This window comes from Salvia splendens, chromosome 12 (genome assembly GCF_004379255.2).
Source record: "Salvia splendens isolate huo1 chromosome 12, SspV2, whole genome shotgun sequence".
Lineage (NCBI taxonomy): Eukaryota > Viridiplantae > Streptophyta > Magnoliopsida > Lamiales > Lamiaceae > Salvia > Salvia splendens.
In genome coordinates, this window is record NC_056043.1 from 22261419 (window position 1) to 22280614 (window position 19196).

Consider the following 19196-nt stretch of genomic DNA (forward strand, 5'->3'; position numbering starts at 1 on the left):
AATTATTCCAACACCGCGATATTTGGGATGGTAAAGATATTGTTTTGATTAAGAGTATGCAGATGGGCAGTGATCTTCGGGATGGTGCATCCCGACATGACTGATTCGATAAAAGTATACCTAATTTTTTTTACTTATAATAATACAAAGTCTAATTAAGATACCCGTGATGATCAGGATGCTTGTTGTATTTCCTGACATGACAATATAAAATTAATGTATGTAGTATATTAAATTGACTTAAATTGTATTATCTCAAAGTGTCTAATAATGTCTTGACATGATTAAATAATTAATTATGTCACAAATATAAAATAAAACAATTCTAAAACGACTGATCAAGATAATTTTAAAATTTAACAAGATAAACTAAATTAATTCGATAAGTAAATAAAACAAATGGCATTATGCCAAAGATAAATAATTCTTCTTGGTTTAGCAACTATGATCAACCACAACAAAAACATTTTCGCCATTTAAATGTTATGTATTACTACTATATTTAATAATAAATTTAAATTTTTACGTCAATCCAATGTATATACTAGATTAAAGGTCATTTTTGGTTCTAAACATATAACGATTTTACGATTCTGGTCTAAAACATTATCTTTTGAATTATTACATCCCGAACAAATGAAAACAGTCCGAAAATGGTCACTTTTTAACGCTGCCGTCACAAAACTATTGGTCAAACACAATTAAGTCATTTTTAATCATATTCATATAATATACCCAAATGAATTAGAATTTTCTATATTTCCTAATTAATATAACAATCCTAGCACTGCTAGAGATCAATCACCATTGGTCATATCAAGTTTATTGTGTTGCAAAATATCCACAAATATTGATAAGTTAAAGATTATGAAATAACAATCTCTTCGACCTCATCTTTTCGTAAATAACAACATAGACTTGTCACACTGTAAGTACGTTCACTCCAGTTCGTTTGTCTCACAACGCAAGGAAATTTTTGGACTGACACTGCAATCCTTTACGATAGGTAATTAAAGTCTATTTAGGTTATTAAATACCGTTTGACTTCTACAAGGAACCATCTAAGTCAGCTACAATGATTACCTGTTCCACTACATAGTGTACAATATAGAAGACTAGAGTAAAACTCAACATAAATCATTTAAGTAAAAGCACAATATGACAAAAATATTTCTCTCAATAAATGGATAAAAATGAATGTTGAGTTTTATATAAACAAGGAGCTCAAAACATGTTTTTACAGTAATATAAACCCTAACAAGGTCCAACTTCAGATCCACACCTATCTAGACTAAAAAATACTATCAATTATTTTTGTATTGTACAAAATATCGACTGAAAAATCTTTAATAACCATAAATCTATCAATCAATTTAGAAAAGGAAATTTTATATTCCGGTTGATTTTGTACGAATTTAATCAATTATTAACAAACCATATAGAAATAAATTTCTTTTAATAAATTTAGAAAATTAGATTTTACTGTACATATGCACGCACACCTGATTTTGCCTTTCGTTGTTGGGTTCAATTTCAAGATTAGATTTTTTTCAACGTTTGCATATTGTCTCTGTAAATACGAGACCCTTCTCGCACCCATTCTCTCTATAGCTCGCTCGCCAGGGTTTGATTATTCGATTCAAAAGGTTTAAATATCTTTCCTTTTATTTTCTTTTTCTTTTTTGTGCTTTTTCTTAATTAGTTTTTGCTTATTTGATTTCTGTGTTGACCGTGAACCACTTCCCTCCAAATTGAGCTAACAAGTGTTAGGTGTTTGTGAAGGTGTAGCTGAAAAGTTGTGAACTTTGAGCCAGACTTGGAAGTAAAAGAGTATTTTGGTTGGAGATTTATCTGTTTGCCTTCAATTTCATCCATTTTCCGCATATATTGCATAATTTGGCAAACTTTTCTGATTCGGGTTCCTGAGGCACTTGATGTTAATTGGAGCTAAAGATTAGGACTAATTTTGGCATGTTACTTGGCATTAATTGGAGCATAGCATATCTGGAAAGATAGTGAATTTCACCTAATAGTAAAAGTCAGAGTGGCTTTTCTTGCCGCTTACATGATACTCCTCCGTCCTAGCTAAGATGACACAGTTCTACACATGATTTTAGAAGTTGTTGGTTAACGTGGATAATTGGAGATAGAATGAGTGGAGGTAAGTGTTAAATGGAAAGAGAAAGAGAAAGAGAGTTAGAATATTTAATTGGGGAGAGAAAAAAAAGTGGTTGTGTGTATTTTGGAGCGAGAAAGTTATCAAAAATAAGAATGTGTCATCTTGGTTGGGACAAACAAAAATGAAAGTGTGGCATCTTAGTTGGGGCAGAAGGAGTAGTATTTCTCTAGTACTATTTACCTGGATCGGTATTATGGTTCAATAATTTTACTGCCTGCATATACATGATAAAAGGAAATATCTGAGGATATAGCTTTTGTGTGTTTGTTTAACTAAATATTATGGCCATGTTTCAGATGAGCTTTTTTGAGATTGACATCATATAATGGGAATGCTCTCCAGTCTCTCGGACATTCCACTTGACCGTAAGTGAAAAGTTAGCATTTTTTCATCCGAGCGTCTGAGTCAGTTCTAGGTAGTAGGCACTGTCTGCACCACCAACAAAGTGTGGATAGTCTTGCCATATTAAAATCAACTGGAATGAAGCCTTGACTTGTGCTGGAAATGATTCACTCTAGGATATATGTAGATAACATGAATGGAAGGAGCTCAGCGTTTTTATGATTTCAATGGTGTTCTTTTTGTGGATTGTTAGTTTATCTCTTAGATTATTGTGTGAAGTGTATTTGTCCCCCCTCCCCCTGCGTGCGCATCTGTGCTCCCGAAGAAAAGAGCGAAAAAGAAATGGCATGCGTGATTAGAATTGGCTTGCATTATTCTAAGAGGAGCTTAATGAAGTCTGCTAATGTGTAATAATATTTCATTGGTGAAGTATCTATCACGCTCAGAGACCAGCCCATTTCATTTTTTATGCCAAACTCTTGTGTTTTTACGGGAAGTTTCATTTAATTGGACTTCTTCATTAATCATTGAGGATATGGTTGAGTAGTATATTCCAAGAAGATAACATTTGTTAAACCTGAAATGGAGCAAGAATGCTGAGTTTTCTATATTGCTTTCTTTGCACAGATTCAGCTGCATGAACTAAGGCAAATATACTGCAAGCTTTTGTTAGCACAGGTTCTCTATGGGTGAACGTAGAAAACGCAAATCATTGTGGAGTGAGGAAGCAGAGACAAAACCTTTTACTGGAAATCATAGTGGGATAGGTAAAGACAAACATCCCAGTCATAGTGGTGAACAAAATCATGAATTTCCTGCATCTGGATCTCACGGATTGCCGAAGTTCAGGTATCATTCTGGTCACCCATCTATGGAATCAATTCATGAGGACCCAGTTGATTGGATAAATGGCAGCTATCCCAGGGTAAGAGAGAATGCATATCAAGAAAAGGAAATAGGTGGTGAAAATAGTTATTATCAGGACATGTCTCCCAAGTTCAAATATAACCACTTACTAGAAGATGACCAAAGCCATTCTCGCAGGTACATCGGTATCTGTAATTCTAAGCTGTGTTAAGGGAAGCTTAAATCTTTACTGTGTTTTCCATATCACTTTTTTTGGTTAAGAGGTATCTGCCAATCCTATTGGGCTGACCTCACTCTTCTGACAACTTATTTATCATTTTTTTGCTGGAATACTTTTTAATTGCAATGCTATAAATTTTGCAGACTTATGATGAACCTTGCCTTGTTTTTAGCTATACATAATAAGATTACGACATGTCAGTTGTTGTTTTCTGACCTCACTTCTAGTTTCTCTTAGTTTATAAGTAACTCTAAATAATCTTTCTATGCCTCAACATAAGTTATGATGAAATGTTATTAAGTTCTTAGACAGTGATCTTTTTGGGGTATATAACAAAATAACTTCTACCTATAGTCATAAGTTGGCATATGTGGAGTGGAGTCTTATTTTAAAATTTCTTGAAAGGAAATAGGAAATGTAGGGAATGTGGTGCATTCCTTTCGTTGATCACACAGAATGTGCATGTTTGATTGTTTTCTTATTATTGTAGGTACCAAGGAAGAGGTAGGAGTAGAAGCAGGAGCAGGAGCAGGAGTAAAGGCAGGTGTCGCAGTAGGAGCTTGAGTAGGGGCATGGAAAGGGAAAGAACAAGGGGAGAGAGCAGAAGTGACAGCGATGCACGGGGTTGGACAAGAAGCCGTAGCCCTTTAGGAGATTACAAACATCAAGCTTCTGGATGGAGTGACGGTAGAAGTTTACCTGAGATGTCAAATGAAGCTGATTTTGCTCCAGGAAGGGGCAGGAGAGACGATTTTAGCAAATATTTCTTACCAAAAAACACTAATCACAGGGATGGTGCCCTTGGGGGAAGGGACACATCAGAGAGTCGGAGAAGTAGGGCAGATCATGGAAATGATTCTAAACTGTCTTACAGCAGAGGTGCTCGGATTGAATCAAGGAGTGATGCTTCTGATCCTTATCATGGAGAGAATGAGCAATTCCTAAACAACAGTCGAAATGTACCGTGCAGAAACTTTGTTAAGGGTAGTTGTAGGTGGGGAGACAATTGCAGATTTTCTCACCATATTGCTTCTGATGAAACCTGTGTTGAAGGTACTAAACGCTCCTCCTCAGATAAGGACCCTGAGCACAAACCTTACAGAAACAGGAACCCACTTTGTAAGTATTTTGCAGCAGGCAAGTGTGATCGGGATAATTGCAAATTCTTTCATGAGGATCCCAATTTTAACCGTTTAGAGGGTAGACTGGGCAAAGTCAACAATGACCATAACTCACGTGACGGTAGCTCACGCGACAATGATAGTATCTCACGCGACAATGACCTTAGCTCACGTGACAAGGTGAACAAGAGGGATGGCCTGAGATGGGAATCTTGTAATGAGGCAGCTGGAATCTCAAATGATATGAATCCTTCTGGGGGGGATAGTTCTACTGTTATTGTTACAGAAAGCACTGTTGACAACAGTAATGCAGGACAAAACAATACAATGAGCCACAGTTTGGGAAACGAGAAAGTAAATTGGGGGCTGCCACAACTCACAACTAATTTAGTGCCTGTACATCATGCAGGAAATGGCAGTTATGGTGGAGATGCAGGTACTACTGAATCTGCTATTGAGGAAAATATGATGGCCGAACAGGACGTTCTTGTGTTTCATGGTTCACTGTTGCAAAATCCAGATGGAAATACGAACAAATTGCAGGTAGACCAACGATTTCCCTTGAATGCCTGGCAGCAGAATGTTTCTCTAGTTTCCCATATTCAGCATCAGAACCATGGAGTAGTAGAAAACAATGTGGTAAGTTCATTCCGTTCTGACGTTATTAATGAGGTGAAAGACTCCAGAAATGCCACTGTTGCCTTTTATTTCTGCAGAAAACTTGCATCAGAATGGCAAAAGCGTACTTCTTGGGAGTTCATCTATTACCACGGAAGCTGGTAGCAAAGATATGCCAGCCTTGAATGGGGCTGAGATTCACCATGTTGCTAATTTGAATTTGTCTCAGATTCAGAAACTTCAAAATGCTATCCAAATGGCTGGAATTTCGGAGACAAACACCATGTTGTCTTTTCCAAAATCTGTAATCAGTGAGCAGTCTGCTCAATATACAAACACTCTTCCTTCTACTACTCTACAGCAGGTTCCTCCTGTCCCAAATCAAAGATTTGAGAATCAACATTCTACAAAAATTCCAATTGAAGAAGTCTCCAATTCTATAGAGATGGTGCCTTCTACGGCTAATGCCTCTGGCCACGTTCCACTTGACTGCGCATATATGCAACTCAATCGAGTTACAGTTTCTCATGATCCAATCAGTTCCGCGGAGAATGGAAGAAATAGTAATGAGCATGAAGAAGGCACTAAAATGCCACCGACAGATAATACAGAAATAGATAATTCTGAAAGGTCACAAGAACAGCAAGTGATGGCACATAAAAATGCAGAATGTGATGAAGTCAAAGGAGGCATGGGCGAGCAAAGTAAGGGAGTTCAAGTCAGTAAGCATTCTGAAACTTTGGAAGACCATGGGAAAGCTGACGAGAGTATTGGTAACAAGGATGATAAAGGGACACGCCTGTTTAAAAATTCTCTGATAGAGTTTGTAAAGGACAAACTGAAGCCTAAATGGAAGGAAGGCCGAATGAGCAGAGACGTTCACAAAACTATTGTAAAAAAAGTGGTGGACAAAATTACAAGCTCTATTCAAACCGATCACGTTCCAAAGACGCAAGAGAAAATTGAGCAGTATCTCTCATTTTCTGAACCCAAAATCACCAAACTTGTACAGGTAAACTGTGTTATCCAATCAGTTCTATTCAAGCCCACTAGTTTGTCAAAAGATTTCCTTGATATTTTGCGCAGTGGTTGTACCTAATCTTCTTTTCCTCTGACTAAATATTGGCACAATCAGTTCGTAATCTCGGCCTCCAAATCCCAGTCTTATTACTTCCTCCAGCTGAATTATTAAACTTGAGTTGAGTTTATGCAACATTTTATTCTTTTCCATCATACTGACCTTGAGATCTCTTGTATTCTGTTGCTCATTTGTCATCAATATATTTTTGTATGTGATCGAGTAGTAGTTTTGATTCCTAACGCTAACACAAACTTGTGTTCTCTCTACAGGCTTACGTGGACTGTTGTCTAAAGACAGATTCTTGAATCACTTTTTTTCCCTGTCCTTCTTTAGACCTTAGATTGGCACTATGACTAAGTGTTCCATTATGCAGTTGTGCATTTCATTTATGTTGCTTGTAGCGTAGTTTGTTAGGATTGTTATTATTTTCTTAGAACTTTTTTGGATGTGTATTGGAACTGCACAGCCATTTCTGAGAAACATTTTTGGAACTCTGATCACTTTGTGTTGTTTAAGCATAATATAACACTTTTTTTGCTCCTTTGGCTGCTTGAAAAGGTATATTTATGGACTTATGCAAGCTTCAAGATGATTGGACCTTTGTCAATCATTGGATTTGAATACTGCCCTATCAAAAGTCGTGAGTATAAGAAAGTAAATGGAAATGTTTTATTCTTGTTACTCTACATAGATTAGTATTCTTGTTACTTTACATAGATTAAGATTACATCATATTGATTAGCAACAACAAGAAGATTCATTATTGAGTTCGAGATGAAGGATTTCGGAGAAGCTAGGCACATCCTTGGGATCAAGGTCATTCGAGATCGTGGAAAATGATGTTGTGTTTATCTCGGGAATTCTACATCGACATAGTGCTGAAACGTTTTAGTATGGAAAAATACAAGAAAGGTTATTACCCCTTCATCATGGAATTATTTATAGATGTGTCCCAAGTCATATCTAGATAAAGAAGAAATGATACGAATACCATATGCTTTAGCAGTTTGAAGTCTCTGGATCCGATATTTGCTTTGTCGTAGACATGGTAACAAGATATAAACAAATCCTAGTCAAGTACGTTAGACTGTTGTGAAGAACATTCTCAAATACCTAAAAAGGACTAAGGGTATATGTTGGTATATTAGCTAGAGGAATTGTGTTTGACACGAGTTGTGCTTGATATATCGATTATAATTTTCAAACTGATCGGGATTTAAGGAAATCTACATCTGGCTATATTTCCTTCATCATATGAGGTGGAATCGTTACATGGAAGAGTGTGAAACCGAAATACATCACGGATTCCACCATGGAATCTGAATATGTAGTTGCATTTGAAGCCGCTAAGGAATTTGTATGGCTTAGAAACGTCTTATTGGAGCTAGACGTGATTCTGAGTGTGTCCAAGGACCAAGAGTATTACTACATTTGTTCCACTGTAGTAGAGGCGTTTCATTTTGATAACTCGTTTTGAAAAAATAATACTCAATCCGTCTCAATTAAGTTGAGTCAAAACTTTTAAGCACATAGATTTAAAAAATTGTGATGAAAAGTATGAGTGATTGGATGTTTTGTTTTTTGTCAAAAAAGAAAATGACTCAACTTAGTTGAGACATTCCAAAAAGGAATACGACTTAACTTAGTTGAGACGGAGAGAGTAATAAATAATTTAAATGAGAAAAGAATAAAGTAAAAGAGATTATAATGATCTTACCAATCATCATTGGATGTAATACCGCAGCATCAATATATATTTTACCGATCATTTTTTGTAAACCATTATATACACGCAATATTATACTCCCTCCGTCCCATAATATATGTTAAACTTTTATTTTTAGTTTGTCCCACAAAAAATGTCACATTTCCATTTTTGGAAAAAGTTTCCTCTCATATTAATATAAAAATTATATTTTCTCTCTCCACTTATCACACAAAACAAAACCTCTTAAAATCCCGTGTCATTCGACAAGTATAACATCTTTTGTGGGACGAAGGGAGTAGTAGTTTTTAGAATTTATTCATTTTATACACTTTTGAATTCATACATTCTTTTTTGAGATTACTTGATCTCTTCTCTGTCATCCTAAGCTTAAAGAAAATTTACTTACATTAATACGAGAGAATTACATTTTTAGTCTTTGGACATTGCACTAATTTTATCCGCGATGTCTATTCATTTTTCTTCAAGTATGTATCGTGTCAAACATTATTTGTCACATACTTTGACGACTTCTCTTGAAGAATACAACATAAATGAATGAACTAAGTATATATAGTCGAAATGACGGTTCTCTTTTTCATGAAACATACTAAATAAATAATAAATAAATAGCTCTTATAGCTTGAGGGTATTTCGTAAAAAAATATCTTAAAAAGTGCAAAAGTCCTTCCAGCGTTACTATATCAATATGCATAGATGTGTGACCATATTTTTAAAAATAGAGACCACAGATAATATTAGTGCAATCTCTATGAACCAATAATATAATTCTCCCTATTAAAATTATGGTAATATATCGAAACCAAAAAATAAATATAAAAAAAAAGAAAAATGTGGTAGCATGTCCCCAAAGTTATACAATGACAGCAAATTCGGGTGGTAAGTAACTCCTCAAAAATGTTACGTATAATACTTATATAATAGTAGTTCCTTATTTTCCGACAAGATTTACATATATTGTTTGCTGAAAGAAATCCCATAATTAATGTAAACTTGTGAATGAAGGAGTGTTTTCCACTGCAATCAACACCACATCTTAAGATAGGAGCCAAGTCTCTCAACCCTTGAAAACAAGTACTACAAAACATGATATGCATTCATCACAATATAAAGAGAGGCTCAGCCATATCTCCCTTCATCAACATTCCCAAACAAACTCAAATCATCATCATTTGAAAATGGCTGTTCATACCGTCTACATCGTGTTCGTTGTCTCATTCGGGTGGTTCTTCTTCCTGGCCTTCTGCCTACTAGCAATGTGGTACTTGTTGACTCGGAGGACGGAGAAGAAGATGCAGGAGGCTGAAGTCATACGCTGCGACGAGCATGTGAGGGTGAAGGAAGATATTATGAAGGGGCCTATGGGAGCAGAGACCATAGCTCTATCCATTGAAAAAGACGATAATTTTGAGGAAGATTTCATCAAGAAGGAGAAGGAATTGAAAGGCAAACATATGCATTATGCTGATACTGAGAAAGGAGCTTCTTCTACTTCTAACTGATTTTCTGCTTATTCATGTATGGTGAAATAATAATGACTGTTGTTTGTAATAAAATTTTCTGCTTCATTTATTCTATGTATGTAGAGGGTTAATTGTTGCAACTAGGGATGTCAGTGCACCATGAAACCCGTGGACTGACCTGAATTACCCGCTAAATTTAGAGGGTTGTGGTTAATAATGAAACGTGTTCGAACATAACTGTCGATTTAAGTTTCGGTTACATGCAATTAACCTGACACAGTTGAATCTACATTGACACCAAATAGAGGCTTCATTTGTCTATTTAAACTCCTCAAAGCTTTATAAACCTCCTTTCTCTGTGGATGGCTGGTATCTTTAGCAACAAATTCATGAACACTTTCTCCCACATGAATCGAGCTGCAACCGGTAACCATCCGCCCCTGTTCTCGAGCAGCCACTCGAAAAATCGAGGCCTCCTGCCACTGCCCAGCAGAAGAGCTCAAGTCTGTGATCAGCTTCAAATAATTGGCATTATTAGGTTCTTGTTCCAAAATCTCTCTGTTCAAAAACTCCAACAAATCCTTATTCCCATGGAGTTTACAAGCCGAGATCATCGTGTTCCAAGACACGCTATTCCTCTCGGGCATTCGCTGGAAAACCTCATCAGCCAGCTCCATCCTGCCTCCCTTCACGAGCCCCGAAACAACAATGTTCCACGACACCAAGTTCTTCCCCGGCATCGCCTCGAACAGCCTCATCGCGCAAGCTACCTTCCCGCAGCTCATGTACGCCCTGATCATCGTGTTCCACGAGACAGCATCTCTCTCAGACATTTCATCGAACACCTTCACGACTTCACCCAAATCCGCCGCGCACTTACTGTAGAAATCCAGGAGATTGTTCATCACAAACACGCTACACGAATATCCGATCTTCAAAACATGACCGTGCACCGTCTCGCCGCATCGTAGCTTCTGAAACGACGCGAAGCAACTAAGCAGAAATGTGAAAGTGAACCTGTTTGCCAAAATGCCCGACTCTCGCATTCTGTTATAAGCGACGGCTGCGATTTTGTGGGACTTTCCGATCGAGCACTTGATCAATGTATTGTGAGAGATGAGATTTGGATTCGGCAAATCATTGAACAGTTTGAGAGCGTGATCGAACGAGATCAAGTCCGCGGAAAGTGGCATGAGCTTGACCGCTAAAAAGTTGCTGTTTTTTAAGCCGTTGATGAGAATTTGAAGACGGGTCTGTTTCAATTGGTTGACTGTTTTGCATTTCTGCAGTATAATTCCGAGATGATGATTTTATTTATTATTAGTTTTAGCCTATTATTTACTTTACATTTCAACTTTCAACTTTATATTTTAGTTTTCAACAACTTTGCGCAAAGACGAAAGCCAACACTGCTCTCGATGAGGCAAAACGCCGGTTGGTTTGAGTCCATCAAAAACTGCATCAACCACAGAAAACCTAAAGCCGCAATCTTGACGTACATCCGAATGCGCCGCTGCTGCGGAGGCATTGTGATCCCAGCCGCCCCTTTAGTCCTCAAAGCCTGCGCTTCACTTTCTCTGCTTAATTTCGGGAAAGTTGTGCATTCTGAAATCATCAAGTCGGGAATCGAAAGCAATGTGATGGTGGGGACATCGTTGATCGACGTATACGGTAAATGTCGCAACATAGCAAGTGCACGCCAACTGTTCGACGAAATGCCTGATAGAAATTTAATCTCCTGGAATACGATGATTGGAGGGTACATGTGGAATGGATACACGGGAGCTGCGTCGGCCTTGTTTGCGATGATGACGGAGAGGACGTCGGTCACTTGGAACACCATGATCACTGGGTACGCTAGAAATGGGGATATGGCTACGGCTAGGTTAGTTTTTGATGCTGTGCCCGAGGGTTTGAAGACTGTGGTGACATGGACTTCGATGGTCAGCGTGTACGCCAGCAATGGGAATATGGAGGCGGCGAGGGAGGTGTTCGAGAAGATGGGAGCGAGGAATTTCTACGTGTGGTCGGTTATGATAAAAGGTTACTTCAAGAGAGGTGATGCGGTGAAGGCAAGAGAGCTTTTTGATGGGATGAGTTTGAGGAATTTGGTGATCTGGAATTCGTTGATTTCTGGATTTGCACAGAATGGGATGTTTAGTGAAGTGATGGATGCTTTTATGAGGATGCAAGAAGATGGTTTTGAACCAAACGAGGTCACGGTTGTAAGTGTTCTTTCAGCTTGTGCTCAAGCAGGGATGTTGGATGTTGGCAGAGAGATTCATGAGAGGCTTCTTAACAGCAGGATTGTGTTAAACGAGTTCGTTGTTAACTCATTGGTCGACATGTATGCAAAATGTGGAGATCTAGGAACCGCTAGGCTGATCTTTGAGGAGGCGTTGGAAAAGAGCTCTACAACTTGGAATAGTTTGATAACTGGATTGGCCGTTCATGGCCGATGCAGGGAGGTCATCGAGCTCTTTACCAGAATGGAGGAGTCGAGCATGAGACCCGATGAGATCACATTCCTCTCTGTTCTTTCTGGGTGCTCGCATGGAGGTTTAGTCAAAGAGGGGTTGGAGTCATTCTCGAAGATGGAGAGATACGGAGTGAAGCGTAGTGTGAAGCATTATGGGTGTCTCGTTGATCTTCTGGGACGAGCAGGGAGGCTTGAGGATGCGTTAAATCTAGTGAAGGGGATGCCCGTGGAGCCAAGTGACACGATCCTTGGGTCGCTGCTGGGGGCATGTAGAACCCACTCTGATACCTATATGACAGCAAAGGTGTTGGAGTTCATAAATGAGCATTCTCATCACTATAGGCTTCTGTCGAATATCTATGCAGCTTCTGAAAGATGGGAGATGGCTGAGAGAATGCGTGTCGCCTTTTCAGCTACAGAGTGCGAGAAAATAACCGGATACAGTGTGCTCGCGGCTTAAGGCATTCGACATCAAGAATCTCTGTTTTATCATTCAACATCAAGAATTCTAATGCTAGAAAACATACTCACAAAAGCAACTCTCAAGTATTCATTAGCTTTTCTTGTAGTATAATAGATGTTGGAGGTTTGTGTCGATTACATGAGTTTCTGCACTAGACGACCCTAAATGAGTCGGCTATCCTCTTCAAGTCCTTGTAATGTTTCTTCCATTGGAGTCCTGACAAGTGAGAACCAGATGTATGTAAAAATCAGTTACTTGGAGAAGCCACATTTTGCAGTTGTAGGTTTGAAGTGGAGGCAACGAATGATTTACCATTTCCTGTCACGTTGAACAGGTAGAGGCGGTTTCCTGCTGCAGTTGCTGTGATTATAACATGAGTTGGCTCCAACTCGAACTGGTAATACGTTCTTCCCGCGCGGATGTCAGACCGGCGTGCGCGACGTCTGCCATTAGGCAACTGTTCAGCGGATACGGACGTCCGATACGGACACCGCATGTCCGCGCCTTTCCAGCGACGTCCGTCGGGATGTCCGCCATTGCGTTGACTCCCACGGACGTCGGCGTGGAATTCCCGATTTTTGCATTAATTTTTTTTTAAAATTCTATAAATACGTCTCGTTGCACTTCATTTCATTCGTACCACTTGTTTTAACAAGTCTCTCTCTCTAAATTTCTTTTGTAAATCCGTAATGTCTGGTAGTGGTAGTGGTAGTGGTGGTGGTGGACATTATGAACACATGATGCGGATGATTCATGCACGTGTACGGGAGGCCACGGAGAGGGAGGAACAAGCGGCTCGGCGCCGACGGTGCCTCGACCCATCCATCGTCGCACTATAGTACCCCGGGACCAGCTTGCTGAAACCGACGGGGATTACTTTGCGCCGGAACCACGGTTTGGGGAGAACCTATTCCGGCGACGGTTTATGATGCATCGGCCGCTCTTTCTGCGTATCGTGGACCCTTTGGAGCGTCGATACGAGTATTTTAGGGTGCGGGAGGATGCGGCTGGTAAACCCGGCCACATGCTGATTTAGAAGTGCACTGCCGCAATCAGGCAGTTGGCATACGGAGGTGCGGCCGACATGTTCGACGAGTACCTCCACATCAGTGAGTCGACTGCCCGCGACTGCCTGAAGTATTTTTGTCAGGGCGTTAGGGAGATATTTAGGGATAGGTATCTTCGGAAGCCTACCCCCTAAGATTGTCAGGCTCTGCTGGATATGCACGGGAATCAACACGGGTTTCTGGGGATGTTAGGCAACATAGATTGTATGCACTGGGAATGGAAGAACTGCCCCTCTGCTTGGAAAGGGATGTACACTACTGGTTTCAAGGCCAAGAATCCCACGATAATCCTTGAAGCAGTAGCTGACTACCGGCTGTAGATTTGACATGCCTATTTTGGAGTAACCGGGTCTAACAACGACATCAACGTCCTCCAGTTGTCGCCCCTTTTCAACTACCAGTGCATGGGCGTCGGTCCCTCCGTCAATTTTGGCGGATGGGATATACCCGATGTGGCCCGTCTTTGTGAAGACGATCAGATGCCCAACGGATGAAAAGAAGATATACTTTACGCAACGTCAGGAGGCAGCGCGCAAAGATGTGGAGCGGACATTTGGTGTGCTCCAGGCTCGATGGGCGGCAGTGAAGGATCCATCACGACTGTGGTATGTTGACAGCATCGCCGACATCATGTACGCATGTATTATCATGCACAACATGATTGTCGAAGATGAAGGCCCAACGTTGACTGATTGGGCCAACGATAATGCTACAGCTGCGGGTCCAAGCCACGGCGTGGCCACTGGCAATGTACTCATGGGGATACTCCATGATGATGTCGATCGAGTCCGTGCATTCGCCGACATGCACCAAAACAAGCTCATGTTCGACTCCAGAATAATATAATTGAAGAAGTATGGCAGCGGAGGGGTCGTCGTTGATGGAGTTTTTAATTGTTGAAATGTAGTTTTTTTTTTATTTTGGTGAAATGTACTTTTCTTTTTTTAATTAATGAAAATTTTATTCCGTATTCGTTTCGAATTTTTACTTCCGTAAATTACTTAATTTCGTAAATTGTTAAATTGGTGAATTTGTGAATTTTTTTAAATGTGGGAAGTCCGTCGGGATGTCCTTGGGGATGTCCGCCACTGTGCAGTGGAATGTCCGTATCACGTGACAGGAGGTGTTTTTGGGATGTCCGCCGGGACATCCGCACCACTGCGGATGCCCTTATGAAAGTCCCAATAATTTTTCAATGTTCATCTTTGAAAATTAATCAAAGCCCAACCCTTCCTTCTCTCTCATCGACCGACCTTCACTCTCTTCCTTCTTCGATTTCCGGCGAAAGTCTCTCCCTCTTCTAACTCTTCTCCTCAATTCCATCGAAGACTCTCCAATCAAGGGTTTGATTAGGGTTAAGCGTTTCTGATTTAGATCCATTCAGCTACAATGGAAGCTCCTGAGAAACAAGAAGAGATCGTCTCTGATGTAAGTATGTGTATTAATTCTATTCATCATTGCAGCTGCTAGATTCAACTTTTTGTAGATTTTTGGTTTTAGTGAGCAGTATAGTTATTACAAATTTCTTAATTTTTTAGAAACACGGTGAATTAGTGCATAGCATGGGCAAACTCCGGTTAATTTTAAAACTTTGTTGAGTATGATGAGGTAGATAACTGTCAGTATCACTTCCTATTTTACTATTGGACTATATATGATCAATATTGATGCTATGGTTATGTTATTGAAAGCTCAATTTCAGCTCCTTTTGCATTTTTAGTAAGCTGACATTGATATCTTGCTGGTGGGGAAAATCTTGATGTATCTTAGATGTGTTGTTGTGGCTGATGGATTAAGAACAATTTTTTATGGCAGATGACTGGAAAACTGGCTGGCACTGTCAACTGGGGTACTGCCACGGTCGTTGGAGTATTGCCCCCATGTTATATGGATCTAGCAAAGCGGCTTCCGAGTCTGTGGTAAGTATGCTAACCGCAATAGAGATTCTCGTATGCTCTTTTCCATGTTTCTTACTTTTTTCCCGGGAAAAGAATATCGAGTTGGTTGTGTGGTATTACTTGTCCATACTAGCCAAGTGCCTCTAATCAGCCTGAGTGATAGAAAGAAAGCGAGTGATTGCAAATTTGCTTCTTAGTGTCAGTATTTGATTCAAGCAACATCCTGTTGGTGGAAGCAAATATGTGGTTTTGTCGTGTTTATTTGGTTTTAGAATATCTGAGCCAAATTAAGTAAAGGTGGCTATTCCTGAATATTGTGCTGTGGTTTTGAACTCATTCTTTTGGGGGCTTCGGTTTCTGCATTGAGTTGAGTCAATCAGACATTACTTTGTGCGGCCGTTCTGGTTTTGTATAGCACCATAGAAAGCATTGATACTTGATTCTAATGATAATTTGAGTCAATCACATTGCACATGATCACAATGATTATTCATATCTGAGTATAGAGGGCATATTCATGGGGAACACTTGATCTTGGTTAATTTGGAATTCAAGCTCCAAATTGCCAAACTGATTGATATTAAAAAAGTTTTTGCTTTGAATTTGATGTAGTTCTCATTACTTGATGACTTCTTGATGTTCTTATCATTTTAAATATTTGTGGAAGACTTTGTTGAGGGAGAAACCTTTGCATCTCTTATACAGAGCAAGGATGCAGAAGTAATGTTGAAGCTTGGGAGCACTCCGGATCAATGTTGTCAAATAGCGGCTATAGCGGGGATATTGCGCTATAGCATATCAGTTTTTAATGAAAACGCTATCGCCACACCGATACGTAGCATTTTTCTGTGGCGGCCGCCATACCCGTGGCGGTCGTGGCGCCATAGCGCTACCATATCCCGCAATAGCGGTATTTTAGCCCAATTTTGACTTTTTGGTGCTAATTTTGACTTTTATTGGGTTTTTTATTTTTTAATTTAATTTTGCATAAGCCCAATCAGCCCACCCCAATAATTCTAACCCCAATAATTCTAAACCCTAATTCCACAACCCCAATCTGCCGCTTTTCATCTCTACTCCTTCAGTCCTTCCACAATCTGCCACCCACCGTCGCGCCGCCGCCGCCACTGTCGCGCCGCCCCCGCCTGTTGCAGCCTAGCCAGCACCCGCCAGCACCCTCCAGCCCCACTCAGTGACTCAACCACCGCCCAGCCATACAGCCCCTCCTATTCACAATCTGCACCTTACAACCCCTCCTATTCACAATCATCCCCACTCAGTGACTCAGCCACCGCCCAGCCACTTGACGCCGCCACCCTCGCGCCGCCGCCGCCGCCACCCTGTACTTATAGTGATTTAGTTCCTAATAATATTTATAAATAACAATTATGTGATTAATTATATTTATTTTGTAGATTCATACAAAAAAGAGAAATAGGCTCGAGCATAAGAGGATGCAAGATTTGGTTTATGTGAAATATAACCAAAAATTGCATGATAGGAACAAGCTTAGTGCAACCGATGAATTTGATCCTATTATTCTCGATGATATTGATGAGTGCAATGAGTGGCTAGTTGGGGAGTTGGATGATGATGATGATATTGATGGTGGTAATCATTTGGTTCATGATGACGATGATACACTTGATTGGAACATGGTGTATAAGGCTTCGGGTGTTGGAGAGCCTAGGACATATACTAGGTCAAAGAAGAGGAAAGAATCTTCTACATCTAGTTCAAGTTGTCTTAGAGTTTCTAAGAAAAAAGAATCTATCATACCTAGAAAAGGGAAAGGGAAAAGGAAAAGGCTTGCGCTTGTAGATGAAGAATCGGAAGAGGAAGAATTTGAGGATAGTGTAAGTGGAGATCAAGAGGATGAAGCAATGGAGGATGAAGATGAAATGGATGCCGATGATAGTGATGATGATGAGCTAGAAGACTATGTTGAGCTTGATGATTGATGTCTATTGAGCTTATCATGATTTTATGTTTTGTTGAACACTTGAACTAAAGACTTTAATTGCTAGACTTTTATATAATTGTTTTCTATTTTATGCTTTATTACATGTTTTTAGAGTTTTTAATGTTATATTTTTTTTATTTTCTAATTTTTTGAATTATATATGAATATATAAATATTATTTTATATATTTAATTAATGACCGCTATATCCCGCCATACCGATACGCTATATCCCTGTGGCATTTTTCGGGCGAACCGCCATGAACCGCTATACTGCTTTGACAACATTGCTCTGGATAAGCGTGAACAGTATCGACTCATGAGGGATGCAATGGAGAAGAGATTTATTACAGTTGCTCGTGGTTCCATAGTCGGTGGAATTTGACTGGGGATGTTCACTGCTGCCTTTTACGGTTTGCAGAATCTTCTTGCTGAGAAACGAGGTGTAATTGATGTTTATAATGTAGTTGGAGCTGGTTCTGCTACTGCTTCTACGTTTGGTTTAATCTGTGAGTATCACAACTTATTAAGGAATCCAGAAATTTTCTTTTCCTCTTCGTAAAATAATAATTTTTCCATCTCTCTCCCTTCATGTTATAGTGCCTGGTTCCTTCCGTGGGCGCTTAAGGAATGCAATGGTGGGCTCACTTTTGGGTGCAGCTATCTGCTTCCCACTCGGTAAAATATGCATCCATCTTCTACTATTGATGAACAAACCTTTATCTACTGACCTCTTCTCTGCAACCATAAACCTTTACATCTGAAATTGAGATCAATCGTCCCACTTGGTAAGAAGATTGAACTCAATTTCTCTGCAACCATAAACCTTTACATCTGAAATTGAGTTCAATCTTCCCACTTGGTAAGAAGATTGAACTCGATTTCCAAAACTGGAACTTGTGAAGATAAAAGTGGAAACTTTAACGGGATCAAACGACCGTGTAGATATACTCTAACGTTGAATACAAGCAAACCAAGAATCAGACTGATGGAAGTGCTTCTTTTCAGGTTGGCTTCATTTGAAGCTTGTGGCAAAAGCAAATGGAGGTAAATTGACTACTAGGAACGAGGAAGCGAAAGCGGTATTGCTGCTGCCGTTGAGAGGCTTGAAGGTAACTTGGAAAAGAGGGCCTGATTGTCTTGCAACGCCGTGATGTTAGCAGCGGTGCTCTTGAGTGCCCACGTGGATGGTTTTTCTTTATCCTAGAAGCAAGGTGGCTAATTTTGACGTTTTGTCGAACACTCCTTTCCGGGTAATCAGGTGAAGAAGAGTGAATAATAGAGAGAGTGTAGTAGTGTATTGTATTTGAGGCGCATCCTAGCTTTAGACGTGATGTTAACAGTATACCTGTACACATGTTTGAAATGGAATGAATTTTCATTATATCTACAATCTCCCTCTCTATTAGTGTGTGTGTGGTGCCAAATTTTCTGATAAATGAATGCAAAATCCTAAATTTCATAAATGAATGCAAAATCCCAAGCCCATATTATTCATGACTTCTTCAGCTTTACGCACGCCCCGTGTTCACTCCGTCTCATCTTTGCTCGATGTAGCCGACTTTATGCATAACACTTGTCATTCACTTCGTCTAATCTTTGCTCGTCGGCGTGACCAACTTTATGCATAACACTGGCCACCTTCCGGGATAGCTGATGCTCGGCATTGCTGGACTAGTGAAAAAAAAGGACCAGTTCACTAGCAGGAAA

At 39.7% G+C, this 19196-nt stretch overlaps 2 protein-coding genes, 1 long non-coding RNA gene and 1 pseudogene across 5 annotated transcripts; 3 read left to right on the top strand and 1 right to left on the bottom strand.

Annotated features, from left to right (window-relative positions):
• The first annotated feature begins 1501 nt into the window (after positions 1-1501).
• LOC121758648 lies at positions 1502-6969 on the top strand (annotated as a pseudogene).
• A 2914-nt stretch (positions 6970-9883) lies between these two features.
• LOC121757715 (pentatricopeptide repeat-containing protein At4g02750-like) lies at positions 9884-10810 on the bottom strand. Its single transcript, XM_042153215.1, has one exon. It carries the CDS (start codon positions 10808-10810, stop codon positions 9884-9886), a length of 927 nt encoding a protein of 308 aa, XP_042009149.1.
• A 34-nt stretch (positions 10811-10844) lies between these two features.
• Positions 10845-13190, top strand: LOC121758530 (pentatricopeptide repeat-containing protein At3g21470-like). Its single transcript, XM_042153915.1, has one exon. It carries the CDS (start codon positions 10919-10921, stop codon positions 12554-12556), a length of 1638 nt encoding a protein of 545 aa, XP_042009849.1. The 5' UTR covers positions 10845-10918; the 3' UTR covers positions 12557-13190.
• A 1633-nt stretch (positions 13191-14823) lies between these two features.
• Positions 14824-18879, top strand: LOC121759256. Of its 3 annotated transcripts, none has more exons than XR_006041623.1 (5): positions 14824-15058; positions 15442-15545; positions 16230-17995; positions 18087-18164; positions 18495-18879. It is a non-coding gene; the product is annotated as an uncharacterized LOC121759256 (long non-coding RNA). The 3 variants fall into 3 exon arrangements; XR_006041624.1 differs by having other exon boundaries at positions 14824-15054; positions 16192-17995; XR_006041622.1 differs by having other exon boundaries at positions 14824-15054.
• Positions 18880-19196: the final 317 nt, after the last annotated feature.

What these genes read in the sequence shown, in the direction of transcription:
- LOC121758530 (XM_042153915.1), top strand. Translation starts at nt 10,919, where the DNA reads ATGATGATTTTATTTATTATTAGTTTTAGCCTATTATTTACTTTACAT.
- LOC121757715 (XM_042153215.1), bottom strand. Translation starts at nt 10,810, where the DNA reads ATGCCACTTTCCGCGGACTTGATCTCGTTCGATCACGCTCTCAAACTG.